Source organism: Diabrotica virgifera, chromosome 7 (assembly GCF_917563875.1).
Source record: "Diabrotica virgifera virgifera chromosome 7, PGI_DIABVI_V3a".
NCBI classification, from domain to species: Eukaryota; Metazoa; Arthropoda; class Insecta; order Coleoptera; family Chrysomelidae; genus Diabrotica; species Diabrotica virgifera.
The window spans coordinates 109,099,009-109,117,369 of NC_065449.1; the positions used below are offsets into that span (position 1 = coordinate 109,099,009).

Below are 18,361 nucleotides of genomic sequence, written 5' to 3' on the forward strand. Positions count from 1 at the left end.
ATACTGTTTAACGTCTACTCTGAGGTAATATTTGCGAACGCTTTATAGCAATCTTCACAAGGAATCAGGATGATCGGTCAAAAAGTAAATAATATCTGCTATGCAGATGACACTGTTTTATTGACTGATTTGGACCATAGTCTCCAGGTACTGTTAAATAGGGTTACTAAAAGTTGACAAAATGGGGATCAAGATCAATACTGGGAAAACCAAAGCTATGAAAATATCAAGGAACAAACATTTACCACTTTCAATATGTGAATCACCAACAGCTTGAAAACGTAAACCAATACAAATATTTTGGCTGCTGGTTCAACAATCAACTTGATTATAAACAAGAAGTAAGAGCCAGAATAAAGGCAGCACAACGAGGCTTTATCAAAATGAAAAGCTTATTTTGTAACAGTAGCATTAATACCAGCCTTAGATGTCGTTTTCGGCATTCATATGTATAGTCAATAGTTTTGTATGGAAGGGAGGCCTGAATACTCAACATAACGTTGATGAATAAGTTAGAAGCCTTTGAACTCTGGCTTTATAGACGAATCTTGAAAATACTTTGGACAACACACACCACCAAAGAAAATGTTTTGAGCAGAATAGGCATAGATAGGGAGCTGCTAAAGATCGTCAAAAATAGAAAAGTTAGCTACCTGGGACATATAATGAGAAACGAAAATTACCACCTCGTGCAATTCATTATCCAGGGTAAGATTGAAGAAAAACGGGGTAACGGTAGGCGACAGATTTCATGGCTTCGAGATATCATAGACTGGACAGGTCTTGATTCATCATCTTTGTTTAAAATCGCATTGGACAGAGACAGACTTGCCAGTGTAGTCGCTAACCTCCAGTAAAGGAGACATCACCACAAGAAGAAGAACAGTACAATACGCCAAAACTAAGTCGTAGAATGTTTCTTTAGACTGAACAAATTTTTTTATTAAAAGTTTGTTTAAATTTAATTTTGTTTTTTATTCTTTAAAAAAATTAGAATATTTTTAATAATCTACATATTTGATTTTAGTAAATATCAAATAATATCTTTAGTACGTTCTTTAAAGGTAAAATATTGCAAAACCTCTAAATTTTAAAGAACCGCTTGGATTCAGATGAAATTTGGCAAACACATTGCTAACAAGTGAAAGAAAAAAAGTGATATTGTGCCGATGTATGCTTTTGCCCTAGGGGTGAGTTTCACCCCCTTTTGGGGGTGAAAAATATATGTTCGAAATATGTCCGGAAATGGATAAACTGACTAATTCTAAGCAACTTTTGTTCTATAAAGTTTTTTCACCAAGTTAATACTTTTCGAATTATTTGCTAGTAAATACGTTAATTTTTCTACAAAATAACCACGTTTTCACACGGTTTTTCGCAAATAACTCAAAAAGTAAGTATTTGGTCAAAAAATAAATTCTTATTAAAAATATAGCACGTAATAAAGTGAAAACATGGTGTATACAGGGTGTCCCGAAAAGAATGGTCATAAATTATACCACACATTCTGGGGTCAAAAAGAGTTCGATTGAACCTAACTTACCTTAGTACAAATGTGCTCACAAAAAAAGTTACAGCCCTTTGAATTTACAAAATGAAAATCGATTTTTTTCAATATATCGAAAACTATTAGAGATTTTTTATTGAAAATGGACATGTATAATTGTTATGTCAGGAACATCTTAAAACAAAATTATAGTGAAATTTGTCCACCCCATAAAAAATTTATGGGGATTTTGTTCCCTTAAACCCTCCAAACTTTTGTGTACGTTCCAATTAATTCATTATTGTGGTACCATTAGTTAAACACAACGTTTTTAAAACTTTTTTCCTCTTAGCATTTTTTCGATAAGCCAGTTTTTATTGAGATAAGGCTTCTTCTTCAATATATTTACGTAAAAATTTTATGGGGGTTTTGTTCCTTTAAACCCCCCTAATGTTTGTGTACGTTCCAATTAAACTATTATTGTGGTACCATTAGTTAAACACAGTGTTTTTAAAACTTTTGTCTCTAAGTTTTTTGTTCATAAGTCACCTTTTATCGAGATGTAGCTTCTTTTTCAAAATATACCTGTAAATTATAAATAAATTTTCAGATTATTAACAGGTCTCTATAACCGTACTTAACCATATACAAATATGTGGTGGATTCGACAATTATTCAAAATATCTCGATAAACACTGGCTTATTGAAAAAGTACTAAGAGGCAAAAAAGTTTTAAAAATAATGTGTTTAACTAATGGTGCCACAATAATAATTTAATTGGAACGTACACAAAAGTTTGGGGGGGTTTAAGGGAACAAAACCCCCATAAAATTTGTATGGGGTGCACAAATTTTACTTAATTTTTTGTTTAAGATGTTGCTGCCGTATAAATGCCACATGTCAATTTTCAATAAAAATCTCTGAGAGTTTTCGATATACGAAAAAAAAATCGAGTTTCATTATGTAACTTCAAAGGGCTGTAACTTTTTTTGTGTGCACTATTGTATATAGGTAAGTGAGGTTCAATCAACCTATTTTTGACCCCAGAATCTCTGGTATAATTTATGACCAATCTTTTCGGGACACCCTGTATATTAGGTCACTATACCTAGTAGAAGCAGAGTTATAGCTAATGAAAAATAGGTTCATACTCGACAAATTCCAAATCGATTATTTTAACGTGCCATAACCACAAAACAAAGCACTTTTTTGGGGAAAACTCGTTTTACTTTTCTAGTTTTCTCGTTTTTTTTGACAAGAAATCGGGAAAATCACCCCCTAATTAGCATTTCAAATGAACTTAATTGTTACCACTTCACAAGTTTTTTACTCGCATATGTACTGATCATATGATCTGTAAGTTTCATCGGTTCAAAGTCCTTATTTTTGACAGAGCTGTAGTTAAAAGGGCTTGAACGAGTCACTTATCACAAGTGTATGCAAATTTAGAAACACCGAATCTTAACCAATTTTTGTCTTACAGAAAAACAAAAAAATACACAATATTCAAAAAAGTAAAGCTGACTTTTTTATTGTTTAATATTTTTGGTATCTCTACCAATTTTTAAGTTATTTAAAAAAAACTTTTTTTCAAAATTAAAGTTTTTAATAATTTTATTTTAAAACAAAATTTTTTCATAACTAAGCACTTTTAATCGATGAAACTTACAGATCATATAAACACAACATAAGTAGAGTAACTTGTGAAGCGGTAAAGATTAATTTCATTTAAATTGCTAATTGGGGGGTGATCTTCCTGATTTTTTTTGCCAAAACAAAAGGAACCAACTTTATTTTGAGCGTAACTTGCTTACATTTGATGCTAGAAATTTTTTTTTATAAAAACAGAAATAAAGCTTTTTTCAAACACTTTAAGAAGGTTGTAATGTGTTTCCCCAAGAATGCTTCATTATTTGGATATTTCACATTGAATTATTCTATTTGGAATTTTTCGAATATAAACCTATTTTTCATTAGCTATAACTCGGCTTTTGCTAGGTATAGAGACCTAATATATACACCATTTTTTCCACTTTTTTATAGGCTATAGTTTTGCTAAAAATATTTTTTTCGACAAAATGCTTACGATTTGAGTTATTTGCGAAATACCGTCTAAAAACGTGGTTATTTTGTTGAAAAATGAACATATTCACTTGCAAATAACTCGAAAAGTATTGATTTTGTGAAAAAACTCTATGGAACAAAAGTTGCTTAAAATTAGTCAGTTTATCCATTTCGGGACTTATCTTGGACATATATTTTTTTCACCTCCGAGATGGGGTGAAAGTCATCCCCAGGGCCCAGGGCAAAAGCACACATCAGCAGCATATCCCTTTTTTTCTTTGACATGTTAGTTATGCCTATACCAAATTTCATGTCAATCCAAGCGGTTCTTTAAAATTTACAGGAAGAACCGTGAAAGAATGTACTACTTGGATTACGTGTTGCTTTTGGTACTTGTAGTAGCTCGTTCACAGAAAATTCTGAGTATTGAGAATATTTGAATTTTTTGTTGCCGAGAATTTTCCATTACTAGGTACACTACATATTTAATATTATGTATTTAAGTTCCAAACCAAGGCTAAGAAACAAAAAAAATCTACGTTAAAACTATTTCTATATTATTTTAATTTGAATACCTGATTATAACTAAGATAATTTTAATACCTCATACATCTGCAATTAAATTCTACATAACATTAAATTTATATCACCTACTCAACAAGCAATTAGCACATTTTCCATATCATTCTTACCAGTATCGCAGTGCTCATGCCAACTTCGGGTTTCATGCAAACCACGGCTCTAAATCATCTGCAAAGTGTCGACTGCATGCACAATATGTATTCTCATTCTTTTTTGTCTTAATAGCGTGCTTCTTATTCTAGGTCAGAGCCGGACTGGGTTACTGCATTTCGTGTTATAAAAAGGCTTAACATATTCAAAACAGACTTAAAAATTACCAAATTAAAGGATATTTAAATAGTGATAAATCTTAAATGTTGAATGGGTTGCATGTGTCAGACCATATATTGAGTAAGTAATGAAGTAAACGATGTTTTCACTATCAATTTATTATCTACTCTCTCTATAATCGCTGTCTATAATAAATATGTACAACATAATCATGTCCCGGTAACAATAAACTAACTGATGTTCTCACATTTAGTTTATTGTTACCGGGACCTGATGATGTTGTGCATATTATAGACAGCGAAACCGGCCCTCCAGAGTAGATAAAAAATTAATTATTGTAAGGACGTGTTTTGTTTCATTACTTACTTAATAAATCTTACTTGCACAAATGTTCTTTAACTCTTAAAAGTTAAAATAAATACTAATTTACGAAAAGGATATCAAAAAACGATGGAAAAAATAGTTTTACAACTTTTACCGAAACATGGATAAAGAAACAATCGCTCTTGTAGCACTAATTGACCGATGATAAAGATCCTCGGGAGTTTTTGTGTTAGAGGCTCAACAAGAAAGAACTAATGTGAGTATGTAAAGATTGTGAGATATACATGGTGTTTCAGTAACAATTGTCCATATCGTAACTAGAAAAACTTTAGCACAAAATACGAAGTTTTAACCCAAAACACTTAAATAAAATATTCCTCCTTACCGAGATACATAGTGTTTTATTACAAATATTCTAAAATGATTTTAGCCCATTGTTCAAGCACCTTGTAATATTTTTTGTTCAAACTTGACACACAGTTGCCACATGTTACGGTACTTTAAATATTCTTAAAAGATAGTTTTCTGCTGTTACCAGAGGTGTGCTGTATGGATATATACTTCATTTTGTCCCCTTTTCTCCCTCACAATCTACACCACTGTCGTAATAATCATTTCAGCATATTTTTTTTGATTCCTTGTTACTTTTTACATAAATATCATTCTCTTGTTTAATTGGAATAAATTAAGTAGTTTTCAAGTTATTTGCGTTTAAATATAATGGATTCCATAAGAATATGTACTTTAAACTAACGAGCGATCCACAATTATTGAGATCAAAGCTAGCCGTGCAAAAAATTACGTATGTCTTGTTTTAATCTGAATTTATATCATTGGTTTATCAATTAATTTTGATCAACATTATAAAACATAAAAAATCAGTCAAATCTTTAACACAGAACTTTAATCAAAAATGAAAATAATTAACAAAATTATAAGTAACAATAATAAATAAAATCAAATAAGATGGTGTATATGTCCACCAGCAACATCTCTACATAACCTAACTTTTTTTGTTAAGTTGGCGTACACTGCAAAGTTGACGTAAACTGGAAAGTATATCTGAATTAAGAATAGACATGCACTGTTTAGCTATCTCTGTCGTTCAGAGCCACCTATGGTGACAATAATTTTGGATCACACGTTATGTACATTCAATAAGATTATATTATGTGTTTAAAACACATAATCTTATTGAATCATTGAAGATTATATTATGTGTTTAAAACACATAATATTATTGCCAACAAAACGCAAATAACTTGAAAACTACTTAGTGTAGGATACAAAGGTTGAACCTTGCAAAATGGACACAAGTCCGGTTTTATTTTTTTTCTGGTATATCAAGGGGTGCTTATTATAAGACTAACTTTTTCTGAAAAAATTTCGCCCCGGAACCTCCCTTTTCACCCCTTTAAAGGGGGTAATTTGTGGATTTTGCGGACCGTAGCCCTTCCTGTAACTTTTACAAAAAATATCTTTTATGGAAATATGAAGGGGACTATATTTTCTACGATTTATTTTTGACACCATCTCTCTATCATTCACCGTTTAGCAGGGGTGGCGCCCTAAAGTTGACAAGTTTTTAAAAAAAGATGTTTTTAAAAAAATATATTTTTCCCTAACTGTGACGGAAATTAAGAAGAAATCCTGGGACAATTATTCACAAATAATTGACTGATTTTTTAGTGTTGGTTTCACTTAAGGGTAATTGCCCTTTTTTAAATACAGGGTGTTACATTTTAAAAAACCTCTTTTTATACCATCTGAACCGTTTATGCTAGAGTAAAAAGACTTTCAGCGATTACCCATGTACTGGTGCTATTTACAAATTTGTATAATGCACCCCCATTTTTTCCCTGGAACCACCCCAAAGAAAAGAAGAATTAATAAATAAATTGATTTTCTTGGAATCCTTCACACCCTTTATTAATATGCTTCATATATCATTTTGTGCACGTTATTATTACCCATATATGGACACCAAAAGCAATTTCCTAGTGCAACCCCTGTAGCAAAAAAAAATAAATAAAATGGGGGGTTGAAATTTTTTTTTGTTTTTTGCTTTTTGATCCATATGGGCATATGCTTCATCAATAGTGCTTTTCAAAAATATATATGGTTATTGCAACATCTCTGCGAAAACCACCCCTATCCTTGAAAATATACTGCAGAAACTACCCCTATCCCTTGGCGAGCATGTTTTTACGATTTTCTCATTACCTATGTATTCTTTTTAAACAAAACTTATACAAGGTTAAAGACCACCATTTACTCTAAAAATTATGTCTTATTCATTTTTTCGTATAAGCAACCGTTACGGCACAGTGGCGCCGTAAACCTCATATATGCTTTGGCGGGCTCCAGTTTTTGTTTTTTTTTTTTCGTCATCTGTTCGTTTTATTGATAAAGTACTTATGCAAAATAAAACAACACAGTGTAACCTACAAATTATGACTTATGCACATTTTACATTCTTTGCTCCCCAAAGCCACAGTGGTGGCCCAAAATTAATTTTTGGATATTTTCGCCACCTACATGCATTTCATTGCATTAATGCTACCTTAACAGCACAATATTTACCCTTAGGTGGTCGCTACGCAACGGCGGATCCAGGGAGGTTTGATGAGGGTGATAACCTCCCCCCCTCTCAAAAGTGATATTATATTCAAAGATTATAAAAATATTCATTTATTTTTATAGAAATTTAACCAATTGGCACCCCCCTCTTAAAGATGCTGGATCCGCCACTGTCGCTAAAGCATAAAAAGTCATTCTTATAAAAATAATATTAATATAAGTATTTCAATAAAAATAAATGAATATTTTTATAATCTTCAAATATAATATCACTTGGTTCGAGAGGGGTGGGGGTGATCGCCCTCATCACCCCTCCCTGGATCTGCCACTGCTTAGCGACCACTTAGGGGTGAATATTGTGCTATTAAGGTAGCATTAACGCAATAAACTGCGTGTAGGTGGCGAAAATATGAAAAAATTTATTTTGGGCCACCACTGTAGCTTTGGGGAGCAAAGAATGTAAAATGTGCATAGGTCATGATTTGTAGGCTACACTGTGTTGTTTTATTTTACTTAAGTACTTTATCAATAAAACAAACAAGTGACGAAAAAATAAACAAAAACTGGAGCCCGTCAAAGCATATATGAGGTTTACGGCGCCACTGTGCCGTAACGGTTGCTTAAACGAAAAAAATGAATAGGGCCTAATTTTTAGAGTAAATAGTGGTCTTTAACCTTGTATAAATTTTTTTTTTTTTTTTAAATGAATAGGTAATGAGAAAATCGTAAAAACATGCTGGATAAGGTATAGGGGTAGTTTCTGCAGTATATTTTCAAGGATATGGGTGGTTTGCGCAGGGATGTTGCAATAACCATATATATTTTTGAAAAGCACTATTGATGAAGCATATGCCCATATGGATCAAAAAGCAAAAAATTAAAAAAAATTTTCAACCCCCCATTTTATTTATTGTTTTTGGCTACAGGGGTTGCACTAGGAAATCGCTTTTAGAGTCCATGCATGGGTAATATTAACTTGCACAAAATGATATATGAAGCATATTAATGAAGGGAATTGTGTGTGAAGGATTCCAAGAAAATCACTTTATTTATTAAATCTTCTTTTTTTTTGGGTGGTTCCGGGGAAAAAATGGGGGTGCATTATACAAATTTGTAAATAACACCAGTACATGGATAATCGCTGAAAGTCTTTTTACTCTAGCATAAACGGTTCAGATGGTATAAAAAGGGGTTTTTTAAAATGTAACACCCTGTAATTAAAAAAGGACAATTACCCTTAAGTGAAACCTATACCAAAAAATCAATCATCTATTTGTGAATAATTTTCGCAGCATATTTTTTTTAATTTCCGTTACAGTTAGGGAAAAATATATATTTTTTAAAAACATCTTTTTTAAAAACTTGTCAAGTTTGGGGCGCCACCCTTGCTAAACGGTGGATGATAGAGAGGTGCTGTCGGAAATAAATCGTAGAAAATATAGTCCTCTTCATATTTCTATAAAAGAAATTTTTTGTAAAAGGTACAGGAAGGGCTACATTCTGCAAAAACCATAAATTACCCCCTTTAAAGGGGTGAAAAGGGGGGTTCCGGGGCGAAATTTTTTCAGAAAAAGTTAGTCTTATAATAAGCACCCCTTGATATGCCAGAAAAAAATAAAACCGGACTTGTGTCCATTTTGCAAGGTTCAACCTCTGTTTCCTACACTAACTTACTTTATCGCATTGAGACAACGGATAATATTTACGTAAAAAGTAACGAAGAATCAAAAAAACATGCTGAAATGATTATTACGACAGTGGCGTAAATTGTAAGGGGAAAAGGCGCGAAAAGAAAGTATATATCCCTACAGCGCGCCTCTGGTAACAGTGGAAAACTATCTTTTAAGACTAGTTAAGGTACCCTAGCACGTGTAAACTCTATGTCACGTTTAAAAAAAAAATATTAAAAGATGCTTTAACCATGGGCTAAAATCCTTTTAGAACATTTGTAATAAAACACTCTGTATCTCGATAAGGAAGAATATTTTATTAAATTTAAGGGTTTGAGGTTAAATCTTCGTATTTTGTGTTAAGGTTTATCCAGTTATGATATGGACAATTGTTAATGAAACACCCTGTATATGAGATGAGGGAGTAACAAATAGTGTTAGGACAGGTGCAGGTGGAGTGGGAGAGACTTAGAAATTTTATGTTATAGTATTGCATGATTGGCCATTGCTTAGTGTTTATTTACTTTCAATATTGTTCTTGTTCTTCATCAAAGCAGTTAAAATTCTCCGAAATTAGGCATAAACGAAACTCTAATTTAGTTTACAATAATTTCAAATTAGTAGCATTTTAAGTTACCCAGTCTGACAAAATTTGTCTCTGAAGCAAATAAAACTAACAAAATAGTATTAATAATCAAACACTTTATTAGTTATAGGCAACGATTTTAAAAATATATTAGTATTTTGACTAACGGAAAGGTCAGAATCAGTTTTTGGTTGGTAGGGTATGTGTTGATTTTTTTATCATTCCCGTAAAGGCATTAGAAAATGTTTAAGAAGTGTGTAACTATTAATAATATTTATTATTTTAAATTAGGCTGTTTAAAATTGCCCGTTTGTATAAATTTATAAAAAATATTCAGTTAGTGTAGTAGTAAAAGAAGAGAAACACTCCTCCAAGGTAGACTCTGAGGTAAAATTAACCGCCCACCTTATGGTAGGGGAGCAAAGTTAAGTAAAGTTTTCCATTTTAATGGGGACTTTCCATTTTTAATTTAATTTTCCATTTCCAACAATCGTTTTTTTAGCTTGGAGCACCATTTATCCATAATTCGAAAATATGTCTCGAATAAAAGTTACTTATTTTTTACGCAAGGAATCCAAATCTACAATAAAAAAATGTGTGCTTCCATTTAAGATTTTAAAGTAACCCCCCACCCCACCTCCGTGGGGGGTCGTGATTGATGCCATTCGATAGATTTTTCAAAAATATTGAATAAGTGTATTTTTCCGTTTTTCGATCTGATAATCATGTCGCGAAATATCGCGGGATTCGTATATAAAATTTAGAATTTACCCCCACCCCTCTCCGTGATAAGTTGTGTTTGGTATCATTCGATAGATTTTTAAAAAATATTGAGCACGTATTTTTTAGTTTGTCGATCTGTCATTCATTTCGCGAAAGATTCGCTTTTTTCTTGGGAAACTTTGGGACTCAGCCATTTTCTTACGCCTCTCAAATCGTCAGACTTTTGAAATACATAATATACACTGTTCTGCATGTCCTTACTTAACTTATCTTATTCTGACGATTTTGAGTTTTTCTATTGTTTTCTCAACACTCTGTTTTTTGATTACTTTGCTTATGTTAGACCATAAAAAAGTTAGGTTCTTTAACATCTAGCCATGTTTTTCATTAATACAGGGTGTTTATAAATAAGTTTGGCCAACTTTAAGGGGTATGTTATAAACGTATGTCCACAAATGCTTCGTGCCCGAGATAGAGGGTGTTGAAATTTTTTTACAAACTGATGCTTTATTTAAAAGGTTGAGATACTCAAATTAAATTTGGTTGGTTTTAAGACCTAGTTATTGAACATTTTTTGACATACAATTAAGAATTTAATATTCACCATTGGCGAACATACGGGTAATATGACGGCTCATAGTACCCGTATGCGCGTAAGTTATCAACCCATAAGCTTACTAAGTACCAAGCAAAATCGTAAAAAGAATAAACAAGAGACTAAAAGAGGAGACAAACCAATTAGGAATTACACCAGAGGCGAAGTATGCCTTCAGGTAATAACATTCGTACGAACTAGAATTTCTGAAATTAACATAATATATTATTCAACAAAAATAAATATACACGTGCAGTATTCTTAGACATCATCAAAACGTTCGATAGAGCATGGCATAAAATATTCATTTATAAAATTAAAAATTTAGGATAGGAGTAAACCAATGATATCCCCAATTGCTTTGTCCTTGGCAGATAGGAAATTTAGGATTCGAATGGGAGAAGTCCTGTACGAAATTGGCATCCCAGAAGCCGGGATATGAAAGAGATCAGTAATGTTACCCCTACTCTACCCTACAGGCACAGTCCATACCCCAAATACATCACGAACACTATTTACTTACTCAATATGCCGAAGACACGGCCATAAAAATTTGAGAGCATACCTTGCAATCTGAAGAATACAGATTGCCCAAGAATACTCAATATGTAGTGAACAAGAAAAGAACACAAGGACCAAATGACCAAGCCGAAATATTTGGTACTGAAATAGAACAGTTAAATGGAACTAGGTATCTAGAATTGTTACTTACATTTATTTCGTTTGAAACATGGAAACATTGACCAAAATTGTTTTAGATAACATGGGTGTTGTAAATATTACATGATTAGTCCCCTGGCGTCATTTGACCCCCACTTGAGTTGGACACGTTCACAGGTTTAGCTACCTCATATCTTGAACGGACGATGGCCGTCCAAGATATGAGGCCTGATTTTTAATTTTTAAAACTTTTTTGTTTTATGTGCTACAGAGATTCATAACAACATGTAAACATATTAGTCTAAGATGCGATATATATGGTCCACCTATACCGATCTATTTAATGGATAAAAATTATAATAAATGTAATTTAGTATGTTAAAAATTATATGGAACAACATTATATTGTTCTAAATATAATAATTAAAAAATGATTTGTTATTATTATGATAATGATAAATTAAAAATAATTTCGATCATGGCAGGTATTACTTCAGATTTTTTCAGATTATTCTAAGCAAAAAAGGTCTTTTGTAATTTTTCTGCTTTCTAATTTGATGGTTTTCGAGTTATAAATGATTTAAAACTGAAAAAAAAACGAAAGGTGACGATTTTCCCGGCACTTGATATGTTGCCTATTGCCAGTGAAAAACTAGTTTTTAATTATAGTTAAAGTGATCAAACCAACTATAAACTGTAAGTTTTATAACACATATATTATTTAATCGTATATTTGCGTATTTGAACCAGTTTTGTTAGTTTATATTCCTGTCTACTAGAGCAGTTATTGTAAATAGACACAGGTTTATGGATTACAAACAATTTACCAGTTTGTTTTTTTGTGGGACACGAAAATAATTAGTTTCGGTAGTACCGTAAATAAATTATCAATAGGTCATCAGATGTTACTATACAGAATGTCTCACCGAATAAATCTTATTCTACCGCAGCTGCGCAGCAAAATTTCTTCCCAGGAAAAGAAAACGCAATACTTTTTAGTGCTATTAATAATACACCACTTCAAGATTATCTTATTTCTTTAGGTAATTTAATAAATCCTAAAAATATCTTATTCTCGTCTCGCCTATCTAATAATCGAATTTGCATGTATTTAAGTAGTAAGCAAGCTGTTGAGGATTTTATGACAAACTATGGTTCTATAGAAGTAAATGAGGAAATAGTCAGGGCCAGAAGGCTCATAACGCCTGCAGAAAGAATCGTGCTATCAAATGTTTGTCCAAGTATCCCACACGAAGTAATCATCCAAGAATTAAAACATCTCGGCCTAAACTTAGTTTCTCCAATCACTTTCTTAAATATTAGTGCCGCTCTTTCAGAATATAGCCATATAAAAAGTTTTAGAAGGCAAGTGTTTATTAGTCCGCATAATACGACGATTCCAGATTCAATTCTTCTAAATTATGATAATACTAATAATAGAATATTCATTTCGCAGGGTAGTATGACATGCTAAATCCGTAAACAAATCGGCCATATTGCTAGTAACTGTTTCCTTGGCCTCATACATTTGCTTACCGTTTCTTATCAATATATTCCAGACAGAGCCACAGAATAGTCTAAGAGCTAGAGGCGAGAAATCATTGTCATAAGTAATATGGAGTTTGGCATGTGAAATGTGTCTATTGTATGTTGACAATTATGACCCCTTTCAGGCTGACACCTCAGTGGATACAGGGAGTAGCAATAAGGGATGAAAGGGGAAAGTTAACGGAGTCATTCAAGGTTTTCACCTCCTATTTTGTTAAACCTCCATCGATTTACATGAAAATTGGTGAGTAGTTAGAGCATACCTCAAGAAATAAAACTGATATGGTGCAAACGTGCGCTTTTACCCTGGGGGTGGATGCCACCCCTTCTCGGGGGTGAACACTATTTTATTAAAAATAACCCCATTAATCGATAGAGGGACAAATTTTAAGCAAAATTTATTACCCCTAATTATTAAAATAAATCAATACTTTTTGAGTTATTAAAGATCAAAGATTTGAATTTTTCGTGAAATAAATGCATGATGTAAAGCGATTTTTCGTAAATAATTCAAAAACTGTAAGTTTTATCAAAATAGTTACGATTACCAAAATTGAAGATAATAAAAAATAAAAGAGATTTCTTATTCGAAAAACCTTTGAGAATTAATAAAAAGTGAGTTATAGGTGATGGAATGTATATTTTTTTTTTCGGCTAGTACCCACATCTATGTATTCAAGCTCAAATAACGGGAAAACGGTGCATTTTATAAAATATATTTACTGAACACTTGTCAAAGTACTTAGAAATATGTATCAAATGAGCTCCCGGAAAAGTTGATACCATTAAACATTATGCTACAAACATTTTTCAAAGTTTAGGCTACAAAAATTTGGAGCTTAATTATTATATTATTTATATAAGTTTTTAAAATTGTTTTAAGACATTTATATAAAATATAGGAAAAATGTTTTTGAATATTATGTCAAATGTGCCCATTATTGGACACCCTCAGTTTCTGTACATACATATTCAGTTTATACAGGGGCGGTTCTAGACCAAAAAAAGTTGGGGGCAAGGGAACACAACCGGTGAATAAACAAGATAACGTGCCTTTTTAATGAAAATTATAGTACAAAAGTACTGTAAAAACTGTAGGGGGGCAGCTGCCCCCTGCCCCTGGCTAGAACGCCACTAAGTTTATATCGATAGAAAAAATTCAATTAAATATCAAAATAATATAAAAATAATATTTTAGTAACATACATATTATTTCAAAAATATATTACTTCATATAAACTGTAAAAGAATTGAAATATCAAATAAATAAATATTACTTATTAATTTTAATGTAAGCAATGTTAAATGGCAGGTTACAAATTTTTGGTGCTGTCTACCCAATGATTTATGTATTATATATATTATGTTGTATAATATACAGTGTGTCTACTTAAGTTGGACACATATATTACGGGACACTTTTTTATTTTTAATTTTACGAAATAAAGTTATAATTCATAAAAAGTTCTGCATCGTCTAAAACCTACGATTCAATCATCAGATAGCAAATTTTATCTATATTATAGGAGGTATTTTAAAAAATATGAATTTCACTCAAGATTAAAGTACCTTTTTTTTCACACTGTTGTAAATTATTGTTACTACGAAAAATTGTTTGGAATTAAAAACTGTGTTCTAATTACATTATGCTACAAACATTTTTCAAAGTTTAGGTTCCAAAAATTTGGAGCTTAATTATTATATTATTTATATAAGTTTTTAAAATTGTTTTAAGACATTTATATAAAATATAGCAAAAATGTGTTTGAATATTATGTCAAATGTGCCCATTATTGGACACCCTCAGTTTCTGTACATATTCAGTTTATACAGGGGCGGTTCTAGACCAAAAAAAACTTGGCAAGTGAACACAACCGGTGAATAAACAAGATAACGTGCCTTTTTAACGAAAATTATAGTACAAAAGTACTGTAAAAACTGTAGGGGGGGCAGCTGCCCCCCTGCCCCTGGCTAGAACGCCACTAAGTTTATATCGATAGAAAAAATTCAATTAAATATCAAAATAATATAAAAATAATATTTTAGTAACATACATATTATTGCAAAAATATATTACTTCATATAAACTGTAAAAGAATTGAAATATCAAATAAATAAATATTACTTATTAATTTTAATGTAAGCAATGTTAAATGGCAGGTTACAAATTTTTGGTGCTGTCTACCCAATGATTTATGTATTATGTATATTATATTGTATAATATACAGTGTGTCTACTTAAGTTGGACACATATATTACGGGACACTTTTTTATTTTTAATTTTACGAAATAAATTTATAATTCATAAAAAGTTCTGCATCGTCTAAAACCTACGATTCAATCATCAGATAGCAAATTTTATCTATATTATAGGAGGTATTTTAAAAAATATGAATTTCGCTTAAGATTAAAGTACCTTTTTTTTCACACTATTGTAAATTATTGTTACTACGAAAAATTGTTTGGAATTAAAAACTGTGTTCTAATATATGCAATAGTTGTTATTATTATAATTAAATAATTAATAATTATTATAATAATGTAACTATTATCTACATTCTCCTAATAAAAAGAAAATATTTAATTTTTTTCCCAAATTAGAGATACCTACCAATCATCATTTTTATTTACAACTCTTTTATTATTAATTTTACGAACAAAAATTATTCTTCATAAAAAGATCTGCACGGTCTAAAATCCAAGATGCAATCATAAACATAAGATTATATAAAATTGTATCGATTTTAGTCGATGTGTAAAAAATGTGAATTTTGTTCAAGAAATTCGCTCAGTAAAGTGCCTTTATAGCTCACAATATTTAAATAGTAGGATATAATTGCACATTAAACATAATTTTTAATTCTAAACAACTTTTCATATAACGATTTTCCAGATTAGGAATTTAAATACATAAAAAACAAAGTTTTCGTTATAATAATGCTCGCATTTTTAACTTGTTATATTTAAATTGTAATAAAACGAACTTGATAATAAATTATAATAATAACTTCATTCCCGAAATTCCTTTAAAAATTATTCTGTTAACAAATTTCAAAATAAATATATAAATAGCGTATGTTTTTATTTTCACTTTTTCCTAAAAACTCGAAAGGGTTCTCTTATTTCCATCATCACTTGCTTAGCTTTGATGTTATAAACTTCATCTGGAGCTCACTTGATAGGTATTTTTGAGTACTTTGACAAGTGTTCAGTAAATATATTTTATAAAATGCACCGTTTTCCCGTTATTTGAGCTTGAATACTTAGATTTGGGTACTAGCCGAAAAAAATATACATTCCATCACCTATAACTCACTTTTTATTAATTCTCAAAGGTTTTTCGAATAATAAATCTCGTTTATTTTTTATTATCTTCAATTTTGGTAATCATAACTATTTTGATAAAACTTACAGTTTTTGAATTATTCACGAAAAACCGCTTTACATCATGCATTTATGTCACGAAAAATTCAAATCTTTGATCTTTAATAACTCAAAAAGTATTGATTTATTTTAATAATTAGAAGTAACAAATTTTGCTTAAAATTTGTCCCTCTATCGATTAATGGGGTTATTTTTAATAAAATAGTGTTCACCCCCGAGAAGGGGTGTAATCCACCCCCAGGGTAAAAGCGCACGTTGGCACCATATCAGTTTTATTTCTTGAGTTATGCTCTAACTACTCACCAATTTTCATGCAAATCGATGGAGGTTTAACAAAATAGAAGGTGAAAACATTTAATGACTGCACCAACTTTCCCCTTTCATCCCTTATTGCTACTTCCTGTATCCACTGAGGTGTCAGCCTGAAAGGGGTCATAGTTATCAATATACAATAGACACATTTCACATGCCAAACTCCATATTACTTATGACGATGATTTCTCGCCTCTAGCTCTCCGTCTAGAACATCGTTTTACAAGGCTAAAAACCCTACTGCTACGTTTTCTCGATGAAGACGCTACTACTGAGAGTGAATTCTCTACAACTGAAACATAACACTCAACTCAATTTTGCAGTGGAATATTGATGGACTTTTCCATCGCTTACCAATGCTCAATATTATTCAATCAGAACACTGTCCCGAAATTATATGTCTACAGGAAACTAATCTTGTATCTTCTAACCCATATTCGCCAAAACATTTTACATGCTTTCGTAAAGAACGGACTAACACAACTCGCGCAAGTAGGGGAGTTGCAATTTTAATACACAAATCCATAGATCATAAACTTTTTCCACTTACAACTAATCTGGAAGCAATAGCAGTTGAGATTACAGAACCTGGTAGGAAAAGTAGGTAGTCCCACAAGATTTAATTTAGCGACAGGAGAAGCATCGGCTATTGATCTCTCTTTATGCGATCCACATTTAGCTATTAATCTAGACTGGGAAGTTTTGTCATACACATATGGAAGTGACCATTTTCCAATACTTATTAACAACTTAAACCATATACAGAAATCGCAGAAATTTACCCCAAAATGGAAAACGAATAAGGCAGATTGGAATGCTTTCTCCCAATATATTGACAGTAATATAAGTGATATTCAAATAACAAACAATATTAATGAAACCATCAGGCTATTCAACAATCTAGTTTTAAAAAGTGCTGAACTATTCATCGGCAAAACAAAACAAATAATCAAGAAGATACCAGTACCATGGTGGTCTAGAGTGCGAAAAAGCTATAAGAAATAGTAAATCTGCCTTAAATATATATAAAAAACATAAAACACTTCGAAATAAAGTCAACTTTAAAAAGTTAAAAGCACATGCGCAACTTACTAGCACTCAAGCAAAAAGAAACTCATGGCAACAATTGGTGTCAACAATTAATAATACACAACTTCCAAGGAAGTTTGGCAAAAAATTAGAAAAATGTGTGGCAATAAACAGGGAAACGCCATTAAATATCTAAAACATCAAGATCAAATAATATCAACCGATGAAGACATTGCAAATCATTTGCCAGAATACTACCAAAATCTATCTAGTGATCAAAATTTCAAGGCGCAATTTCTTGCCTCAAGAGATACATGTGACGCATATCTTAATCTTAGTGATTCTGCTCCCGACCTAACTATAAATAATAAACTGACCCTTTCAGAGTTAAATATGGCGCTTTCCAGTCTTAAAAACTCAAGTTCTGGACTAGACGATATTTTACCTATATTTCTAAAACACCTTGCTGAGGCAGGGAAAATTCATTTACTAGATATATTCAACCTCATCTGGGAAAAGCGATGTTTTCCTACAATCTGGTCTAAAG

At 31.5% G+C, this 18,361-nt stretch overlaps 1 protein-coding gene across 5 annotated transcripts in view; it reads right to left on the reverse strand.

The window, feature by feature from the left end:
* LOC126888338 (slowpoke-binding protein) overlaps positions 1-18,361 on the reverse strand; it is a 461,995-nt gene that overhangs the window by 44,687 nt on the left and 398,947 nt on the right. Inside the window, exon 7 of one of the 5 annotated variants that reach the window (XM_050656496.1) lies at positions 4,243-4,314. The exons of the other annotated variants lie outside the window; for them this stretch is intronic. Coding sequence (XP_050512453.1) covers positions 4,275-4,314 — 40 coding nt within the window. The 3' untranslated portion in view covers positions 4,243-4,274. The remainder of the gene's footprint in view (positions 1-4,242; positions 4,315-18,361) is intronic. 5 annotated transcript variants of the gene reach the window in all.